Source organism: Oncorhynchus tshawytscha, linkage group LG07 (assembly GCF_018296145.1).
Source record: "Oncorhynchus tshawytscha isolate Ot180627B linkage group LG07, Otsh_v2.0, whole genome shotgun sequence".
Classification (NCBI taxonomy): domain Eukaryota; kingdom Metazoa; phylum Chordata; class Actinopteri; order Salmoniformes; family Salmonidae; genus Oncorhynchus; species Oncorhynchus tshawytscha.
Genome location: NC_056435.1, coordinates 67,327,779 through 67,346,354, shown reverse-complemented (window position 1 = coordinate 67,346,354; position 18,576 = coordinate 67,327,779). Strand labels below are relative to the sequence as shown.

Below are 18,576 nucleotides of genomic sequence, written 5' to 3'. Positions count from 1 at the left end.
CACTCACCCAAGCTAAAGGCTGGAGCTGCCACTTTCATTGAGCAGGTCACTAATTCGGACGCTTATAAGAAATCCTACTACGACCTGCGATGAGCCATCAAACAGGCAAAGCATTAATACAGAATCCTACTATCGTAGCCTGCCGGGTGGCTCAGTAGTCTAAATCAAATCAAATCAAATCAAATTTTATTTGTCACATACACATGGTTAGCAGATGTTAATGCGAGTGTAGCGAAATGCTTGTGCTTCTAGTTCCGACAATGCAGTAATAACGAGCAAGTAATCTAACTAACAATTCCAAAGAAAAACTACTGTCTTATACACAGTGTAAGGGGATAAAGAATATGTACATAAGGATATATGAATGAGTGATGGTACAGAGCAGCATAGGCAAGATACAGTAGATGATATCGAGTACAGTATATACATATGAGATAAGTATGTAAACCAAGTGGCATAGTTAAAGTGGCTAGTGATACATGTATTACATAAGGATGCAGTCGATGATATAGAGTACAGTATCAACGTATGCATATGAGATGAACAATGTAGGGTAAGTAACATTATATAAAGGTAGCATTGTTTAAAGTGGCTAGTGATATATTTACATAATTTCCCATCAATTCCCATGATTAAAGTGGCTGGAGTAGAGTCAGTGTCATTGACAGTGTGTTGGCAGTAGCCACTCAATGTTAGTGGTGGCTGTTTAACAGTCTGATGGCCTTGAGATAGAAGCTGTTTTTCAGTCTCTCGGTCCCAGCTTTGATGCACCTGTATTGACCTCGCCTTCTGGATGACAGCGGGGTGAACAGGCAGTGGCTCGGGTGGTTGATGTCCTTGATGATCTTTATGGCCTTCCTGTAGCATCGGGTGGTGTAGGTGTCCTGGAGGGCAGGTAGTTTGCCCCGGTGATGCGTTGTGCAGACCTCACTACCCTCTGGAGAGCCTTACGGTTGAGGGCGGTGCAGTTGCCATACCAGGCGGTGATACAGCCCGCCAGGATGCTCTCGATTGTGCATCTGTAGAAGTTTGTGAGTGCTTTTGGTGACAAGCCGAATTTCTTCAGCCTCCTGAGGTTGAAGAGGCGCTGCTGCGCCTTCCTCACGATGCTGTCTGTGTGAGTGGACCAATTCAGTTTGTCTGTGATGTGTATGCCGAGGAACTTAAAACTTGCTACCCTCTCCACTACTGTTCCATCGATGTGGATGGGGGTGTTCCCTCTGCTGTTTCCTGAAGTCCACAATCATCTCCTTAGTTTTGTTGACGTTGAGTGTGAGGTTATTTTCCTGACACCACACTCCGAGGGCCCTCACCTCCTCCCTGTAGGCCGTCTCGTCGTTGTTGGTAATCAAGCCTACCACTGTTGTGTCGTCCGCAAACTTGATGATTGAGTTGGAGGCGTGCATGGCCACGCAGTCGTGGGTGAACAGGGAGTACAGGAGGGGGCTCAGAACGCACCCTTGTGGGGCCCCAGTGTTGAGGATCAGCGGGGAGGAGATGTTGTTGCCTACCCTCACCACCTGGGGGCGGCCCGTCAGGAAGTCCAGTACCCAGTTGCACAGGGCGGGGTCGAGACCCAGGGTCTCGAGCTTGATGACGAGCTTGGAGGGTATTATGGTGTTGAATGCCGAGCTGTAGTCGATGAACAGCATTCTCACATAGGTATTCCTCTTGTCCAGATGGGTTAGGGCAGTGTGCAGTGTGGTTGAGATTGCATCGTCTGTGGACCTATTTGGGCGGTAAGCAAATTGGAGTGGGTCAAGGGTGTCAGGTAGGGTGGAGGTGATATGGTCCTTGACTAGTCTCTCAAAGCACTTCATGATGACGGATGTGAGTGCTACGGGGCGGTAGTCGTTTAGCTCAGTTACCTTAGCTTTCTTGGGAACAGGAACAATGGTGGCCCTCTTGAAGCATGTGGGAACAGCAGACTGGTATAGGGATTGGTTGAATATGTCCGTAAACACACCGGCCAGCTGGTCTGCGCATGCTCTGAGGGCGCGGCTGGGGATGCCGTCTGGGCCTGCAGCCTTGCGAGGGTTAACACGTTTAAATGACTTACTCACTTCGGCTGCAGTGAAGGAGAGACCGCATGATTCCGTTGCAGGCCGTGTCAGTGGCACTGTATTGTCCTCAAAGCGGGCAAAAAAGTTATTTAGTCTGCCTGGGAGCAAGACATCCTGGTCCGTGACTGGGCTGGGTTTCTTCCTGTAGTCCGTGATTGACTGTAGACCCTGCCACATACCTCTTGTGTCTGAGCCGTTGAATTGAGATTCTACTTTGTCTCTGTACTGGCGCTTAGCTTGTTTGATAGCCTTGCGGAGGGAATAGCTGCACTGTTTGTATTCAGTCATGTTACCAGACACCTTGCCCTGATTAAAAGCAGTGGTTCGTGCCTTCAGTTTCACACGAATGCTGCCATCAATCCACGGTTTCTGGTTAGGGAATGTTTTAATCGTTGCTATGGGAACGACATCTTCAACGCACGTTCTAATGAACTCGCACACCGTATCAGCGTATTCGTCAATGTTGTTGTCTGACGCAATACGAAACATCTCCCAGTCCACGTGATGGAAGCAGTCTTGGAGTATGGAGTCAGCTTGGTCGGACCAGCGTTGGACAGACCTCAGCGTGGGAGCTTCTTGTTTTAGTTTCTGTCTGTAGGCAGGGATCAACAAAATGGAGTCGTGGTCAGCTTTTCCGAAGGGGGCGGGGCAGGGCCTTATATGCGTCGCGGAAGTTAGAGTAACAATGATCCAGGGTCTTTCCACCCCTGGTTGCGCAATCAATATGCTGATAAAATTTAGGGAGTCTTGTTTTCAGATTAGCCTTGTTAAAATCCCCAGCTACAATGAATGCAGCCTCCGGATAAATCGTTTCCAGTTTGCAGAGAGTTAAATAAAGTTCGTTCAGAGCCATCGATGTGTCTGCTTGGGGGGATATATATGGCTGTGATTATAATCGAAGAGAATTCTCTTGGTAGATAATGCGGTCTACATTTGATTGTGAGGAATTCTAAATCAGGTGAACAGAAGGATTTGAGTTCCTGTATGTTTCCTTCATCACACCATGTCACGTTGGCCATAAGGCATACGCCCCCGCCCGTCTTCTTACCAGAGAGATGTTTGTTTCTGTCGGCGCGATGCGTGGAGAAACCCGCTGGCTGCACCGCTTCGGATTGCGTCTCTCCGGTGAGCCATGTTTCCGTGAAGCAGAGAACGTTACAGTCTCTGATGTCCCTCTGGAATGCTACCCTTGCTCGGATTTCATCAACCTTGTTGTCAAGAGACTGGACATTGGCAAGAAGAATGCTGGGGAGTGGTGCACGATGTGCCCGTCTCCGGAGTCTGACCAGAAGACCGCTTCGTTTCCCTCTTTTTCTGAGTCGTTTTTTTTTTGGTCGCTGCATGTGATCCACTCGGTTACACTGGTTGTAAGGCAGAACTCAGGATCCGCATCGCGAAAAACATATTCTTGGTCGTACTGATGGTGAGTTGACGCTGATCTTATATTCAGTAGTTCTTGTCGGCTGTATGTAAAGAAACCTAAGATGACCTGGGGTACTAGTGTAAGAAATAACACGTAAAAAAACAAAAAACTGCATAGTTTCCTAGGAACGCGAAGCGAGGCGGCCATCTCTGTCGGCGCCGGAAGTACTAGGGCACTGCATCGCAGTGCTAGCTGTGCCACCAGAGACTCTGGGTACGAGCCCAGGCTATGTCGCAGCTGGCTGCGACCGAAAGCTCCATGGGGCGATGCACAATTGGCATAGCATCATCCGGGTTAGGGAGGGTTTGGCTGGTAGGGATATCCTCTCATCGTGCACTAGCGACTCCTGTGGCGGGCCGGGCACAGTGTGCGCTAACTAGGTGCACAGTGTTTCCTCCGACACATTGGTGCGGCTGGCTTCCCGGTTGGATACGAGCTGTGTTAAGAAGCAGTGCGGCTTGGTTGGGTTGTGTTTTGGAGGACGAATGACTTTCTACCTTCATCTCTCCCAATTCCGTACAGGAGTTGTAGCGATGAGACAAGATAGTAACTACTAACAATTGGATACCACAAAATTGGGGAGAAAAGGGGGTAAAAAATAAAAACAAAAAAAAGAATCCTGGCTCTGAATCTCATGCATAAGGTGGAGATTGCAAACTATCACAGATTACAAAGGGCTTCCCAGCCGCGAGCCGCCCAGTAATGCAGGTCTACCAGACGAGCTAAATACCTTTTATGCTCGCTTCGAGGCAAGCAACACTGAACCAAGCGTTAGAGCACAAGCTGTTCCGGACAACTGTGTGATTACGCCCTCCATAGCCAATATGAGTAAGACATTTGAACAGGTAGATTCACAGACAGATTACCAGGATGGGTACTCAGAGCATGACCTGACCAGCTAGCAAGTGTATTCACTGACGTTTTCAACCTCTCCCTAACCCCGTCTGTAATACCTACATGTTTCAAGCAGACCACCACAGGGCCTGTGCGTACGGCCCAGTACATCATCGGGGCTGAGCTCCTTGCCATCCAGGACCTCTAGACTAGGTGGTGTCAGAGGAAGGCCCTAACATTGGTCAAAGACTCCAGCCACCCATGTCATAGAATGTTCTCTCTGCTACCACACGGCAAGCTGTACCAATGCACCCCCAAGCCATAAGACTGTTAAATAGAAATGTAGCAACTCGGACTATCTGCATTGACCCGTTTTGCACTCGTGTTTTTTGACTCATCACACACAGTGCTAGTATTGTTTATTATCTATTGTGTTGCCTAGTCACTTTATTCTTAGTTATATGTGCGTATCTACCTCAATTACCTCAGAAAAGACCTGTGCCATTCATCTCAACAGTAATCAGGGGCCATGCAGCTGGACTGGTAATGGCGAGGAAAGTAGAGAAACAGGCAGAATCTCACAAGAAATATTATTGCGTTCTGCAACCCAAAATGGAACGCTATTCCCTAAATAGTGCACTACTTTTGACCAGGGCCCATATTATAACTAGGGAACAGGGTGCAATTTTTAACCATGTTCTTTCCCACTTGAAAAACCAAAGCCATAATTTTATCTTAATCTCGAATGGTTCGGGACCAGTCAGTGTGATAGTTTTACTATTCCACAGTGCAGTACGCCAGCATTCCATCTCCTGCCATGTGTAACCCACTTTGATGCTTGTAAGACTGAGCTGAAGAGAGAAAAAAACGATGACTGAGGTTCCAAAGTTAGGTAGCTAGCCTAGCGTCACGGCTAAATCGTCTCCTTTGATAGGTGACTAGGACGATTTTTAAGCCCTCTGGCGTCAGGATTAAAGCTGTGCAAAGTCAAGTGTTTCATCACTGCATGCAGAGGCTGATAGGACTGAAAGGCTTGGAGGGAGATGGAGGAGTAAGAGAGGAGGGAGAAGAGGGAGATGGAGGGAGGGAGGGAGGGAGGGAGGAGTAAGAGAGGAGGGAGAAGAGGGAGATGGAGGGAGGGGAGGGAGGAGTAAGAGAGGAGGGAGAAGAGGGAGATGGAGGGAGGGGAGGGAGGAGTAAGAGAGGAGGGAGAAGAGGGAGATGGAGGGAGGGGAGGGAGGAGTAAGAGAGGAGGGAGAAGAGGGAGATGGAGGGAGGGGAGGGAGGAGTAAGAGAGGAGGGAGAAGAGGGAGATGGAGGGAGGGGAGGGAGGAGTAAGAGAGGAGGGAGAAGAGGGAGATGGAGGAGTAAGAGAGGAGGGAGAAGAGGGAGATGGAGGGAGGGGAGGGAGGAGTAAGAGAGGAGGGAGAAGAGGGAGATGGAGTGGAGGGAGAAGAGGGAGATAAGCTTTTTTTCAGTTGACTCCAACTCTTCCAGTTGGCTCTTGTGTTCTCAGTTGTCTTACTTGAGGTAAAACAAACTAAATCTCAGCTGGTGATTTACTATTCATATATTTTACGCCATTCTTCATGTAGATACAACAGGGTCAGCAGCAACAGAGAGCAGACAGGTGCACGGACAGACTGGACAGACTGGTGCACACACACACACACACACACACACACACACACGCACGCACGCATGCACACACACACACACACACACACGCACGCACGCACGCACGCACACATACACACACACACACACACACAATGCGCAAACAGGTGGCGCTCCTAGAACAATGGGAATGATGAGAGTTGTCTGTCTAAGTGAAAGAAAGGAAGCACACCTGTGAGGAAGAACAAAAGCCTCCAGCCGTACTTGACTGTAATAGCTAGGCGCCAGATAGACACAGACCTTCTGTTTCTTCAAAACTCATTCTTTCTCTCTGAATGGTATATAGATTAACAACACTGCTGAATCTCACTCTCTTTTTCTCTCTGAATGGTATATAGATTAACAACACTGCTGAATCTCACTCTCTTTTTCTCTCTGAATGGTATATAGATTAACAACACTGCTGAATCTCACTCTCTCTTTCTCTCTGAATGGTATAGATTAACAACACTGCTGAATCTAAAACTGGGAGCAGAGAGAGAGGAATGCCTCCTGCGTATGACACTGACAAAGACAGATCTGTTGGAATATATTAAGTGTGTGTGTGTGTGTGTGTGTGTGTGTGTGTGTGTGTGTGTGTGTGTGTGTGTGTGTGTGTGTGTGTGTGTGTGTGTGTGTGTGTGTGTGTGCGTGTGTGCGTGCGTGCGTGCATCCATGCGTGTGTGTTCCTGCAGGCATTGAGGGAATAGATAGCGGAAATGTTCTATCTAATATCAGGCATAAGGAACAGAGCTCCAGGGGTAACTATTGATGGCAGGTCCCATAGCAGCAAAGAGTGAAAGTATTCATTAATGGATCAAGTTTGAAGGAAATGAAGACTGCGGCATTACATGAATTATGAATCCTCTTCCCCACACTCAAAACAATGTGTCCTAATGTATCACTTCACTTCCTAACAGAGAGACAGACAGCTGTGACAGAATAAGACAAACCCAAGCTTAAGAAACACAGCCAGTAAATCCAGGTTCAGGTAACACAGACCGTAAACTCAGGCTTAAGTAACACAGACAGTAAACTCAGGCTTAAGTAACACAGACCGTAAACTCAAGCTTACGTTACCCAGACCGTAAACTCAGGCTTACGTTACACAGACCGTAAGCCCAGGCTTATTAGTCTCTCAAAATAAAAATGAGAGAAATCTGTATTTTGTTTTTTGTTTATTATTAGAGTGGATCCTAAATGTGTTCTAAGCTCTCAGAACAAAAAAAAACGATTTCCTTTATCTCTCCGGACAGAACTCACAGCTGCATGCTTTACAGTTGTTGGTCACTTTTGCATCTGCATGTTCTCGGGAAGCCAATAGCAAAGCTTACCCCGGCTCACTACCATCTGTTCCAGAGCCAGTAGACGACCCTACTCTATGGCTGTGTGCTGTGTCTCAAACTACTCCTTATCCCCCAAAATGCAGTGCTGTGCATTACTTTTGTTCAGAGCTACAGCTACATTGGGCTCTGTTTGGAATATGTGCACTACATAGGGAATAGTGTGGGATTTGTGACACATGCCTATAATAACCCTGTTTTCTGCCCCTTCTAGATGATGGTCCTTACTCTAAAGGGAACAAGGACTCACAAGGGACAGACAATTCCCTGCCCTCCAGGAGACAGAGTATCCCAGGTACACTACTGAGGTTTTTACTGTCTGGCTGCTCATCTCAGCTCTCTCTCTCTCTCTCTGGTCTCTCTCTGGTCTCTCTCTGGTCTCTATCTGGTCTCTATCTAGTCTCTCTGGTCTCTATCTAGTCTCTATCTAGTCTCTATCTGGTCTCTCTCTGGTCTCTATCTGGTCTCTCTCTGGTCTCTCTCGTCTCTATCTGGTCTCTCTGGTCTCTATCTAGTCTCTCTGGGCTCTCTCTGGTCTTTATCTGGTCTCTATCTAGTCTCTATTTGGTCTCCATCTGGTCTACCTGGTCTTTCTCTGGTCTCTCTGGTCTCTATCTGGTCTTTATCTGGTCTCTCTCTGGTCTCTCTCTGGTCTCTAACTGGTCTCTATCTGGTCTCTCTGCTCTCTCTGGTCTCTCTGGTATCTATCTGGCCTCTATCAAGTCTCTATCTGGCCACTATCTGGTCTCCATCTAGTCTCTATCTGGCCTCTATCTGGTCTCTATCTAGTCTCTATCTGGCCTCTATCTGGTCTCTATCTGGTCTCTATCTGGTCTCTCTGGTGTCTCTCTGGTCTCTCTCTGGTCTCTCTGGTCTCTCTCTGGTCTCTCTCTGGTCTCTATCTGGTCTCTATCTAGTCTCTCTGGTCTCTCTCTGGTCTCTATCTGGTCTCTCTCTGGTCTCTCTCTGGTCTCTCTGGCCTCTCTCTGGTCTCTATCTGGTCTCTCTGCTCTATCTGGTCTCCCTGGTCTCTCTCTGGTCTCTCATCTCTATCTGGTCTCTATCTGGTCTCTATCTGGTCTCTCTGGTGTCTTTCTTGTCTCTCTCTGGTCTCTATCTGGTCTCTCTGGTCTCTCTCTGATATCTCTGGTCTCTATCTGGTCTCTATCTGGTCTCTCTGGTCTCTCTCTAGTCTCCATCTGGTCTCTATCTGGTCTCTATCTGATCTCTATCGGGTATCTCTGGTCTCTAACTAGTATCTATCTAGTCTCTCTGGTCTCTCTCTGGTCTCTCTGGTCTCTATCTGGTCACTCTCTGGTCTCTCTCTGTTCTCTATCTGGTCTCTATCTGGTCTCTGTGGTCTCTCTCTGGTCTCTATCTGGTCTCTCTCTCTGGTCTCTCTGCTCTCTCTGGTCTCTCTGGTCTCTCTCTGGTCTCTATCTGGTCTCTATCTGGTCTCTCTGGTTTCTATCTGGTCTCTCTGGTGTATCTGGTCTCTCTCTCTCTCTGGTCTCTATCTGGTCTCTCTGGTCTCTCTCTCTCTGGTCTCTATCTGGTCTCTCTCGGGTCTCTTTCAGGTTTCTTTCTGGGCTAGCTAGTCTTTATCTGGCTCTCAGGTCTCTATGGTCTCTATTTGGTCTCTCTGGGCTCTCAGGTCTCCATGGTCTCTATTTGGTCTCTCTGGGCTCTCAGGTCTTCATGCTCTCTATTTGTTCTCTCTGGGCTCTCTGGTCTCTCTCTGGTCTCTATCTGATCTCTATCTGGTCTCTATCTAGTCTCTATCTGGTATCTCTGGTCTCTATCTGGTCTCTCTGGTCTCTATGGTCTCTATGGTCTCTATCTGGTCTCTTACTCCACAGCTCTCTCTGGTCTCTCTCTCCTCGCATTTACAGTACAGAGCTTACAGCTCGCTCTCTCTTTCTCTCTCTGAGTTTATTTTCCTGCTCTTTATGAGTTATTCCTCTGGTTCTCCACACCTCACAGCTCTCTCTCTCTCTCTCTCTCTCTCTCTCTCTCTCTATTTGGGCCTGGATGGGTGTAGTGTTATGATGTGGAGTTTGTATTCTGCTGCCTCACGCTTGCACATCTTATTCGTGTGCATGTTTGCAAAGTGTTTACTATGTGTTATGTACAGTGGGGGAGGGGTAACATCAAACATAAAGAATAGATGTCTTTTTTGTTCTTCCAGATTCCGGACTGCTGTACAGCAATAGTGATCCCTCGTTATGATAAAAGACAACTGTGACAACTTTTCTTACTGTGCTGAATGTCATAGTATGTAATATTTTAAGAAATATAATTTATAATGAAATCCCCTAGCCAGGGGGTCCCTCAACTCTTACCCTACGAGCTTTTCTGTTCCACCTGATAATACATTTCACATACTGTACCTGGTGTCCCAGGTATCTAATCAGTCCCTGATTGGAGGGGAATAATGGAAACATGCTGAGTTGGATTTGAGTGCCCTAGATTGTAACCGGCAGGGTAGCCTAGTGGTTAGAGCGTTGGACTAGTAACCAGAAGGTTGCAAGTTCAAACCCCCGAGCTGACAAGGGGGTTTGAACCAATCAGTCGTTCTGCCCCTGAACAGGCAGTTTACCCACTGTTCCTAGGCCGTCATTGAAAATAAGAATTTGTTCTTTAACTGACTTGCCTAGTTAAATAAAGGTAAAATATATATTTTTAAACCGGATTATATTTGAATATATCTGAAATGTAATATTTCACTGTGCTTTAAAAGTTCAGCCTGTATCCTGAGGCTAAATGGGAAGTGGTATAATTATAGTGTGGAGATAACTGTATGTTTAAACACAATGCAGAACATTGCTCCTTTCACAGTCTAACACCGAGTGTGATGAAACTACCAGGTCACACTGTTAATATAAGACTTATCCAAACTGGGAAATGCGTACCCTTTTAGAGAGATGTATATATTGTGGCAAGATCAAGGGTGTAGGGTTTCCACATCACCAAGTTCAATAACAAAACAGGCACCAGTAGCACAAATAGAAGGCAAAGGGGAAGTTTATTAGGGGTTTTCATACACTGGGGAAGAGGGGGAAATACACGAATCACCTCAATCAAATTTATTTATAAAGCCCTTCTTACATCAGCTGATGTCACAAAGTGCTGTACAGAAACCCCAGTCTAAAACCCCAAACAGCAAGCAATGCAGGTGTAGAAGTACGGTGGCTAGGAAAAACTCCCTAGAAAAGGCCAGAACCTAGGAAGAAACCTAGAGAGGAACCAGGCTATGAGGGGTGGCCAGTCCTCTTCTGGCTGCGCCGGGTGGAGATTATAACAGAACATGGTCAAGATGTTCAGATGTTCATAGATGACTAGCAGGGTCAAATAATAATAATCACAGGTCAGCACCTCAGGAGTAAATGTCAGTTGGCTTTTCATAGCCGATCATTCAGAGTATCTCTACCGCTCCTGCTGTCTCTAGAGAGTTGGAAACAGCAGGTCTGGGACAGGTAGCACATCCGGTGAGCAGGTCATCCAAAGTGTAATAAATACCATGCTCAAAGGGATATTCAATGTCTGCTTTTTTTTCTACCAATAGATGCCCTTCTTTGCGAGGTATTGGAAAACCTCCCTGGTCTTTGTGGTTGAATCTGTGCTTGAAATTCACAGCTCGACTGAGGGTCCTTAAAGATAATTGTCTGTGTTGGGCACAGAGATGAGGTAGTCATTAAAATAGCATATTAAATGTTATTATTGCACACAGAGTGAGTCCATGCAACTTATTATGTGACTTGTTAAGCAACTGTTGTTAAGCAACTCTACTCCTGAACTTATTTAGGCTTGCCATAACGAAGGGGATGAGTACTTATTGACTCGAGACATTTCAGCTTTTAAGTTTTTATTAATTTGTAAAAAAATAAATAGATAAACATATTTCCACTTTGACATTATGGGGTAGTGCTACTAGGCCAGTGACAGAAAATGGAAATGTAATCCATTTTAAATTCAGGCTGGAACACACAAACATGTGGAAAAAGTAATGGGGTGTGAATACTTTCTGAAGGCACTGTATATCTGTCCTCTTCTTCCCTGGGTGTTTTGGTTTTTGATACACCAAGGTTGTATTGGTTGAGTTGAGGTTGATATATTGAGGTTGTATTGAGGTTGATATAGTGAGGTTGTATTGGTTGTGTTGAGGTTGATATAGTGAGGTTTTATTGGTTGTGTTGAGGTTGATATAGTGAGGTTTTATTGGTTGTGTTGAGGTTGATATAGTGAGGTTGTATTGAGGTTGATGTGCTGAGGTTTTATCGGTTGTGTTGAGGTTGATATAGTGAGGATGTTTTGGTTGTGTTGAGGTTGATATAGTGAGGTTGTATTGGTTGTGTTGAGGTTGATATAGTGAGGTTGTATTGGTTGTATTGAGGTTGATATAGTGAGGTTGTATTGGTTGTGTTGAGGTTGATATAGTGAGGTTTTATTGGTTGTGTTGAGGTTGATATAGTGATGTTGTGTTGAGGTTGATACTCTGATGTTGTGTTGAGGTTGATACACAGTCTGATGGTGTGTTGAGGTTGATACTCTTATGTTGTGTTGAGGTTGATACACAGTCTGATGGTGTGTTGAGGTTGATACACAGTCTGATGGTGTGTTGAGGTTGATACACAGTCTGATGGTGTGTTGAGGTTGATACACAGTCTGAGGGTGTGTTGAGGTTGATACACAGTCTGATGGTGTGTTGAGGTTGATACACAGTCTGATGGTGTGTTGAGGTTGATACTCTGATGTTGTGTTGAGGTTGATACTCTGATGTTGTGTTGAGGTTGATACACAGTCTGATGTTGTCTTGAGGTTGATACACAGTCTGATGTTGTGTTGAGGTTGATACACAGTCTGATGTTGTGTTGAGGTTGATACACAGTCTGAGGGTGTGTTGAGGTTGATACACAGTCTGATGGTGTGTTGAGGTTGATACACAGTCTGATGGTGTGTTGAGGTTGATACACAGTCTGATGGTGTGTTGAGGTTGATACACAGTCTGATGGTGTGTTGAGGTTGATACACAGTCTGATGGTGTGTTGAGGTTGATACACAGTCTGATGGTGTGTTGAGGTTGATACACAGTCTGAGGGTGTGTTGAGGTTGATACACAGTCTGATGGTGTATGGTCTCCAGCTCATAGGAAAGAGGGTGTGGGACTCAAAGGCATAATCATGTGGAACAAGAAAAGGATGCTGCATTTCAGAAATGTACAGCAGGGATGTAAAGTCAGGGTTTAACTGCTCCCCAAAGCATCTTATCTAACAGTTATTGGAAATGTGAAAACCAGTTTTCATTCCAGACTGTTTATGGTAGAGAGATCAGAGATCAGTTACAAATGACTGACACAGATAATAGAAGGAAGTGATACTTGTGAAATTAGTTTCTGTTCATCTCAATTTGAAAGGACTGTTTCTTAGTCTATCTTTCTTAGAGAGGGATTTGTTGTTTCCATCAGTTTGAACTCACTGGTTTTTCTCCTCAACAAAATGACTAAAAGTACAATCTTCAGGCATTGTCAACAAAAACACAATGAAGCTCTGAACATTCACTGTAGGTCATTTGGTTTCCTGGAGTTTCTAGTATTGCTATAGAACAATTCCTCCTTTCCATTTCTCCCCCCTCGGTCTCATGTCATGTTGTGTTCTCATTAGAACACAGTCAGTTGAGCGATCAGGCTTCATTTTGCCTCAGTCCTTCTCTGTCGCGTTGAATGCCTTGTCACTGTTACAGCATTTAGATTAGAAAGACAGTGAGTCTCTCATAGAAGCAGGAAAAGGCATGGGTCCCTTTTACCATCTTTACTATAAACATAGGTATACTGTTTATATACCTAGACATTAGGTAGCCTGGAATACACTCTGACTATCACTGTTTTTTTTACTATTGTTTCACTTCAACAATAGTGACATGGAGGTAATTAACATTGTTAATTCCAGGCTAGGGTCATAGCTTTCAATCTGGTTGTGTATGTCTTGTTTATTGCCTTTCTTGATGCCTGTTAGCGATAGATACTGAATGTGTTAAATTGCCAATCTGTGATGTTTACAGATGTTTTGAAAGTTGTTAAAATGTGGGAGTAGACCTTTAAAAAGGTAAACAGTAACTTAGAGGCAAAGAGGTGTCTTGTCTTTCTACTGCAGACTCCATGATAGATAAACTCAGAGTGAACAATAATGTATTCAACAAGGAAATGTCTTTAATCTAGGTTCAATTATATACTGAATAAGCAGGAAGTACACATTGTTTATGTTCAGCATGATGAAAGCACAAGTAGCAGACAAACTGTATAATATATACAAATCATGTAAAATTTTTAATTGATTTACAGCATATATTCAATGATATTATACACCTCATTTTATGAAATCTGAACATGATTTGTGTGTGCGTGCGTGTGTGCCTTTCATTCAGAAATGTAATTCAGAGTAGCATTCTACCAGAATATATCAGCAAATATTCAGACTATTATCAACATACTGTTAACTTCCAAAATAAAGAAAACATCAATTGTGTTAATAGGACGTTAGGCCACCACCAGAACAGCTTCAATGAGCCTCGGTATAGATTTGTCTGGAACTCTATTGGAGGGATGCGAACACCATTCTTTCAGGAGAAATGTGGAAAATGTTGTCTCAGTTGCCGCTCTAGAATCTCCCATAATTCAATTGGGTTGGGATCTGGTGACTGAGACGGCCATGGCATATGGTTTACATCATTTTCCTGCTCATCAAACCATTCGGTGACCACTCGTTCCCTAATGGATGGGGGGGGGCGTTGTCATCCTGAAAGAGACCACTCCCATCAGGATAGATCTGATTCACCATAGGTTGAAGGTGGTCACTCAGAATGGCTGTGTATTTATTGGTGTTTACCGTTCTCTCTAAGTGGTTGAGTGAACCTAAACCATGCCAGGAAAATGCACCCCACACCATAACAGAGCCAGCAGATCCACCCTCATTTACTGAAATGTTTCCTTTTTTTAGCAGTTACATGTAGTTCGCAGCGCAGAGAATTAAAATATCTCACAGATCCAGTTGTTTGACTTGTGACATTCCTCGTCGTTCCACTCCCCTGGGTCTGATGAATGGTGGAAAAACGCCACACAGTCCTGGTCGGCCCCTAAAGAGCTGCTAGGCTTTCCAGTCTTCCAATACCTGCAGAATAAACAGAGAATCAGACTGGCCACTCTCCAGTCAGGGAATTTTAATTGACACAGAACTCTTACGCTGTGGTCAGTGGTGTGCCGTCCACCCATTTCCAGGTCCCCTCAGTGTCAACGTTCGTCAGACCGATCCAGGTCTCATTCCCCGGTCCGTATAACCCATTGATAAATGTCTGTTGTTACGGCAGAAAGACAGGATTGTTAATACAAAGTCTCCACTGCACACACATACACACACACACATGCACACACACACACGCACGCACACACGCACACACGCGCACACACGCACGCACGCACGCACACACACACACACACACACACACACCTGTTCCTCTCTGCTGTTTATGATCACCAGGTGTGCTCCTCTCTCGTTGCAGTCCTTTCTGCTCTCCTCCCAGGTTTTAATCATGGTGGTAGTGTAGTAACAGCTGGAGCCAGATGTCTTCCATCCTTCAGGACAGGATCTCCCTAGAAATATCAAGATGACATTTTTATTTTCTTATTTTTACATTCATTTTTACTTTCAATAGAAAAAATGCAACATATAAGGAAATAAAAACGGGAACAAAATATTTTCTCAAATATATATATTTTTTTAACCTTTATTTAGCTAGGTAAGTCAGTTAAGAACATATTCTTATTTACAATGACAGCCTACACCGGCCAAACCCGGACAATGCTGGGCCAACTGTGCGTCGCCGTATGGGACTCCCAATCACGGCCAGTTGCGATACTGCCTGGATAAATTGTTAGCCGCATATTATGTGATACAGACAGTCCTTTCCAATGTACTGACATTTTACTGTTAATCTTGTTGTTTAGATTTTCTATCTTCCTTTGTAGCTGGTTTCTCTCATTAGCCAGATTGCTATTACTGGTCTGTAGCTGGTCTCTCTCTTTAGTCAGGTTGTTATTACTGGTCTGTAGCTGGTCTCTCTCTTTAGTTAGGTTATTATAACTGGTCTGTAGCTGGTCTCTCTCTTTAATCGGGTTGTTATAACTGGTCTGTAGCTGGTTTCTCTCTTTAGTTAGGTTGTTATAACTGGTCTGTAGCTGTTCTGTCTCTTTAGTCAGGTTGTTATAACTGGTCTGTAGCTGGTCTCTCTCTTTAGTTAGGTTATTATTACTGGTCTGTAGCTGGTCTCTCTCTTTAGTCAGGTTGTTATTACTGGTCTGTAGCTGGTCTCTCACTTTAGTTAGGTTATTATTACATATCTGTAGCTGGTCTCTCTCTTTAGTCAGGTTATTACAACTGGTCTGTAGCTGGTCTCTCTCTTTAGTCAGGTTGTTATTACTGGTCTGTAGCTGGTCTCTCTCTTTAGTCAGGTTATTATTACATATCTGTAGCTGGTCTCTCTCTTTAATAAGGTTATTATTACATATCTGTAGCTGGTCTCTCACTTTAATCAGGTTATTATTACATATCTGTAGCTGGTCTCTCACTTTAATCAGGTTGTTATAACTGGTCTGTAGCGGTCTCTCTCTTTAATCAGGTTGTTATAACTGGTCTGTAGCTGGTCTCTCTCTTTAATCAGGTTATTATAACTGGTCTGTAGCTGGTCTCTCTCTTTAGTTAGGTTATTATTACATATCTGTAGCTGGTCTCTCACTTTAATCAGTTTGTTATAACTGGTCTGTAGCTGGTCTCTCTCTTTAGTCAGGTTGTTATAACTGGTCTGTAGCTGGTCTCTCTCTTTAGTCAGGTTGTTTTAACTGGTCTGTAGCTGGTCTCTCTCTTTAGTCAGGTTGTTATTACTGGTCTGTAGCTGGTCTCTCTCTTTAGTCAGGTTGTTATAACTGGTCTGTAGCTGGTCTCTCTCTTTAGTCAGGTTGTTATAACTGGTCTGTAAGCTGTCTCTCTCTGCACCGGAATGCTCACCAGTGACTAATGGAACAGTGAAAAGTGAATCAGTGATTACATCACTGAGGATTTAGAATGCTTCCCCCCACTCCCTTCTGCCCTCAGGACAACTTCAATTCCTCTGGCAATGGACTCTACAAGGTTCCCGAAAGCGATCCACAGGAATGCTGATCCATGTTGATGTCATTGTTTCCCATAGTGGTGTCAAGTTGGCTGGATTTCCTTTGGGTGGTGGACCATTTTTGATACACATGGGAAACTGTTGAGTGTAAAAAAAAAACAGGAGCATAGCAGTTCTTGACACAAACCGGTGCTCTTGGCACCTAATACCATCCCCCTTTCAAAGGCTCGTACATATTTTTTGTCTTGCCCATTCACCCTCTGAATGTCACACAAAGAATCCATGTCTACATTTTCTCAAGTATTAAAATCCTTCTTTAACCTGTCTCTTCCCTTTCAACTACACTGATTGAAGTGGATTTAACAAGCGACATCAATAAGGGGATCATAGCTTTCAATTGGTTTCACTTGGGCAGTCTATGTCATGGAAAGAGCAGGTGTTATTAATGTTCCGTACACTCAGTGGATAAAAGTAATGTAAACCTTACTTGATGATGAATGCGACCAGTGAAGACAGTTACGGATTATTACCTGCAGGAGTACCATGAACTTCCAACTCACACAGAGTGAGCCATTCCGACCTGCCAGGGATGACCACAACAACGTAGCGACCCTCCATCTCATTGCACTGGAAGGTGTGGGACTCTCCTGCTGGGATGTGGGAGATGACGGCACATCTGAGCGAGAGAGTAAGAAAGATGGAGAGACAGATATGGAGTGAAAGAGGGAGAGAGAAAGAGATGAGATAATCAGAGTGATTTAAGACATTCTATAATGTACCATACATATTCTGACTCTGTTAAATATGAAGCCACAGAATAGCTACAGTAGCATGGATGAAGACCAATGTATCAGAAAACCTTAGAGACAGGACATAAAAATGTACCAACATCTATATGTGTCACCTGGGGTTGTTGATGCCGTTGTTCTCCAATGAGTTACCGATGCGGATCTCAGCACCATCAAGCCTCTCAGGACAGCAGTCTCCTCTGTTGGTGAGGGTGACATCTGTTATTCTGTACACATTCAGCAGGTCCACTCTCCACCACGGGTTTCTGTCTTTCAGAGTGTGGGTGCAGGATCCATAGTGTGTGTTTCTTTTCCCATCGATGGCATCGGAAGCGTCGCGATTATTATACAGTGATGACTGAGTGGCCACTCCATTCAACGCCACATTTCCTACAGGGACATAGCGAAGAATGTTTGAATACAGAAAGTACCTGTTTGATTGTTGTAAGCAGAGCCTGTGGTGGACAGGACTTTTTGAAGATTAGGGCCCTGTTGAATTAGGGACCTCTGAATAAATCACCAGCTGACAAGGAAGGAGAGGAGGATACCTGAGGACGAACTGAGAACAGAGAAACTAGAAAATGTACATTTCCAAATTAAAATGTGCATGCTTGCTAGCTTGTATTTGTGGTTGTTAAATACGTTATAGTAATGATAGTGACTGCAGTAGTAATGGTAATGACTGGTTATAATTGAAAAAGTAGTTTGATTAATTGAGTGATTGATTGATTTATAGCCTGAACAAGTGATAATTGATGTGGTGTCTGTATCTTTAAAGGTTCAAAATATACTAATACTGTTGGGGGTGATTTTATGCTAATTTAAGCAACTTTAAATAGTTATAATTTATAAATATTTGTAAAATGTTCAAGTTGATTTTATGTTTGTAGCTGGAATGGTTAAATTGCAGTAGCATTTAAAATGTCTCCCACCGTGTATAGTTGACATTGTGTCCTTATAATGTTATGCAAATTATTGTGGCTTGATATCGCAAAAGTTTCATTTGAAACATTTCTTAATCATTCTTTTTTAGAGTGCTACTTCCTTTATTTACTTCCACAGAGTCAGATGAACTCATGGAAAGGAGTTTCATGACTCTGCGTCCTGTATGAAGGAAGTTAGAGTTAGTTTTGCGAGCCAATGCTAACTAGCGTTAGTGCAGTGACTGGAAGACTGCAGGTAGAGTAGCTAACGCTAGTGTACCTGTATCTTGAGATACTGCTGTTTTAGTAACCACAACACCTACTTTCTCTTAACTTTTCCAAACATTTGACATTTTGACCACTTTCCCAACAGCTTGGACAAAAACTTAG

General features: G+C 44.3%; 1 protein-coding gene across 3 annotated transcripts in view; it reads left to right on the top strand.

Moving 5' to 3' along the window:
- The window catches only part of grip2b (glutamate receptor interacting protein 2b), a 205,900-nt gene that overhangs the window by 53,755 nt on the left and 133,569 nt on the right, over positions 1-18,576 (top strand). For all 3 annotated transcript variants that reach the window (XM_042324861.1, XM_042324859.1, XM_042324860.1), the window contains exon 2: positions 7,534-7,614. In XM_042324861.1, the coding sequence (XP_042180795.1) occupies positions 7,534-7,614 (81 nt within the window). The remainder of the gene's footprint in view (positions 1-7,533; positions 7,615-18,576) is intronic.